At 34.0% G+C, this 4,066-nt stretch overlaps 1 protein-coding gene across 1 annotated transcript in view; it reads left to right on the plus strand.

Moving 5' to 3' along the window:
* LOC110446066 overlaps positions 1–4,066 on the plus strand; it is a 92,500-nt gene that overhangs the window by 53,562 nt on the left and 34,872 nt on the right. Inside the window, exons 13-15 of the mRNA XM_021491030.1 lie at positions 1,537–1,683; positions 2,225–2,319; positions 3,445–3,701. Coding sequence (XP_021346705.1) covers positions 1,537–1,683; positions 2,225–2,319; positions 3,445–3,701 — 499 coding nt within the window. The remainder of the gene's footprint in view (positions 1–1,536; positions 1,684–2,224; positions 2,320–3,444; positions 3,702–4,066) is intronic.

Below are 4,066 nucleotides of genomic sequence, written 5' to 3' on the forward strand. Positions count from 1 at the left end.
TGTACACTCATACATGTTCTGAGTTTATTACTAGATTGACCACTGTAACATGTACACTCATACATGTTCTGAGTTTATTTCTAGATTGACCAATGTAAAGTGTACACTCATACATGTTCTTAGTTTATTTCTAGATTGACCACTGTAACATGTACACTCATACATGTTCTGAGTTTATTACTAGATTGACCAATGTAAAAAGCACCAAGTTTTGTTTTTGTTTTGATGCCCCGCCATAAAATGTAAACACCCGTCTCGTTCCGTCCCGATTCATTGTAAACACTTAGCAACTTCATTCTTTGACAGATTGTGGTCAAACTTTATACAAAGGTACAACCCTCAATAAATTGGGGGGGGGGGGATTTAGTGTTGCTTATGTCCCTCCCGTCCGGTCCCGTCTCGTCCCGTCACGATTCAATGTAAACACTTAGCATATTCATTCTTTGACAGATTTTGGTCAAAATGTATACAGAGGTCAAGTGTGAGTATACTTCGGACATCGTTGTGTATCAGGGATCTAAGGTCAAGGCCAAGTCACACTTGCGATATATATAAAATCATCAACTGATTCAACTTAAACACTTAGCAACTTCATTCTTTCATGGATTTTGTTCAACTTTTATGCAAAGCTCAAGTATGAGTATACTTCGGACATTGTTGTGTTTCAGGGTTCCAAGGTCAAGGTCAAGGTCACTGTAGAAAATCATCAACTGATTCAATTCAAACACTTAGCAACTTCATTCTTTCACGGATTTTAGTCAAACTTTATACAAAGGTCAAATATGGGTATACCTCTGACATCCTTGTGCTTCAGGGTTCCAAGGTGAAGGCAAAGCTCACTGTTGCTATATATAGACAATCATCAACTGATTCAATATAAACACTAAGCAACTTAGTTCTTTCATGGATTTTGGTCAAACTTTATGCAAAGGTCAAGTATGAGTATACTTCGGACATTGTTGTGTTTCAGGGTTCCAAGGTCAAGGTCAAGGTCACTGTTGATATATATAGAAAATCATTAACTGATTCAATTCAAACACTTAGCAACTTCATTCAATATGTTATGGAGATGGTAATAATATACAGGAAAAACATATGAATATTAAAATCATCTTATCAAGTTTAAGTGTAGTACCTTGTGTGTGTGCATGTTTCAGGGTATCGAGATCAAAGTGGTTATAGAACACTCAAACATTTCCTAGTTTTATTAACAACAGAAAATTTCAAACCATTCTGAAAGGTAAAAGTACTACATTCGATTATCTTTAAAAAAAAGTATCTTGAAATAATCCTGGACGATTACAGAACGGGGTAGATATAAACAGCTGTATATTGTACAACATGTATTAAATATACGTGAATTCAACACTAAATTATTTTGATTTGAAAGGAAAGTGGATGGAAAAATGGCAAGTAACATTATTTCCTGGTGTTGTTAATCTATGGTGATTTTTTAGGAATGTTATCAGATTATATCTGCTGATGAATACTTTAAAATGATTCTTGATTCTTGTGAATTGACTTGTCTTTATGCAGACAAATATCACTGGTTCAAACACGACAGCGATATTAGAGGAGACGTACAATCTAACACGTGTCGACGACCTGACGAGTCTGGACGTGATCTACACGGCATCAATACTGACAAATGTAGCCGAATCCTCGGATCAGTTCGACCAGAAGGTAATGTAAAATAGCACTCACCAATTATTTCAACTTTTAGAATTATAGATTTGACATTTTATATATGTTTAACACTGTAAAGCATTCATTAAGATGACTAATCAGTTGTTAGGCTATATATGGCCACCCTGTTACATTGACGAGTACGAATTGTCAATGGCTCGTTACAAAACCTGAGCATTACAATACAAAACGTGTTATTACCGATCCAACTTATTATACTGGCTTTGCAGTCATTAGACCGACTCACTGACAACTGAGCTTGGCGACCTGTTGATGGCATCAATAGAAAAGATAACTCTTTAGGGATAATCTATTAATTTTCAATGATATTATTTTTTCAGAAAGTTATATTTATTTGTCATTCATAGTCAATATGAATGCCAAATACAAACTGAACTTTTGAAAAGGAACAATTTTTTCGAGTAAGAAGTAACTACATGTATGAATGTCAACTGAAAGTAGTTACAATATAAAGAATAAAATAGATTCAAATCCGTGAAACGAATTTCAAAATACTGACCGCAATTTTTGTTTTCAGAGTGTCGAATATTCCGCAGATATCGTTAATACAATGATAGGTTTAAATGACGACATATTGAAGCAGGCACAGGATACCGGAAGCGGCACGAGCAGGTAATGGGAAATGGCTTTGAATTTTCTTTAATAATTGACAAAAATGTAAGGAAAACGCAATATGCAAAATTAAGGGAATTTGGTACATTTGTTAACATTTTCTAATGATTTATTGTAAAACATTTCTCTAAATGAGTCATTAAGGCAAATTGGCGATTGACTTAAAAACGTTTTTAATGCATTTTGACTTTTTTCGTCTTGCGTTATAAAGAGAACTTGGTAATTTGTAAACATTTCGAAGCATCAATGTAAATAGTTTTCTTAATGTGTCGTTAAATGGAATTTTGCCCCCATGAATTTATATGAAAACCCCCACGTCAATACCAAAGTATCAACAAAATCATAAGTAGAACTCAAAATTGATAAAACTGGACAACTATGAACAAAGGAGGTATACATGGAGACATTTGCAAACGTATAAATAAAATGAGACAGGTGTTCAAAAGTTGTTAAAATGATCGTCGACTACTTACTAGGTACAGTATAGCATGACAGAAGTATTGAAATAGTTAACATATATTATATTTCTGGGCTTTTTGAACACAATTCATCGATTTACCGAAATATTTAGCATGCTATAATTACATTTTTTAATATAAGCTACATTATTTGATATCAAATGAGAAATTAAATAACCTGACAAAATATTTGATTTTCAACAAGAACGAATTCTAGCTATCGGCCGATGCATGGGAGCACTAGTTTTCAACAATCTTGTAACATGCAAAACACGTGAAGCATGCGAGTCTTTATTATACATGTACCAGTAAATGGGAGCACGTGGAAATAAATAGAAATATAAGAAGTGAGCGTGCACACGTCAATACAGACAACTAAAAAGATGCTAATATAACGACTAGTACTTACCTGAGCTCTGTAAATGACATGAAAAAGATCAGTTTGTTAATTTTTAAACTCCATCGCATAATTCATCAAATGGAAATATGTCAAATTTTCACCGTCTATAAATGGCCATTTGTATCTGAAAGATTGCAGTTGTCGTAGGAAGCTTGTAATAAACGTACATTTTTGTATAGAAATTCCTTCAAATTTACATAAAGGGTGTTGTCTTGATATAACCGGAAATTAAATAATCTTTCAATATTTTCTGATTTTTTTTCACAGACTTGTCGAAGCATTCGAAATCATTTCTAACAACATAGTTCTTGATGCGACAAATTCAGCAAGCATTGTTCGCCCATTTGTCGCCTCCAAGATTACCCAATTCTCGGGTGACACAAACTTAGTGGTTGGTCTTCAGTTAAGTGGTTCTCCCGAGGTCACGATAACTAACAGCTCCCTTACAGTACTGGAGGATGAGAGGAAGTTGAATATTTCCGTTACTGATGCTGCGATATTATTACCCAAAACGTTACTTCAAGGTAAGTACTTCAGAGTCACACAATGGTACTATCTAATAAAACAGTATTCATATATTAATTCAAAAACGAATTTCAGTTTTGTTGTTGTTTAAGAGGATGCATAAGTTATCATTGAGCAGAAACGAACGCAGATAAGACGTACTCCTATATATCTAGTCTATTGTAGTAACAAACACGTACTCCTATATATCTAGTCTATTGGAGTAACACACACGTACTCCTTTATATCTAGTCTATTGTAGTAAAACACACGTACTCCTATATATCTAGTCTATTGTAGTAACTAACACGTACTCCTATATATCTAGTCTATTGTAGCAACACACACGTACTCCTATATATCTAGTCTATTGTAGTAACAAACA

This window comes from Mizuhopecten yessoensis, unplaced genomic scaffold, assembly GCF_002113885.1.
Source record: "Mizuhopecten yessoensis strain PY_sf001 unplaced genomic scaffold, ASM211388v2 scaffold285, whole genome shotgun sequence".
In the NCBI taxonomy this organism is placed as follows: Eukaryota; Metazoa; Mollusca; class Bivalvia; order Pectinida; family Pectinidae; genus Mizuhopecten; species Mizuhopecten yessoensis.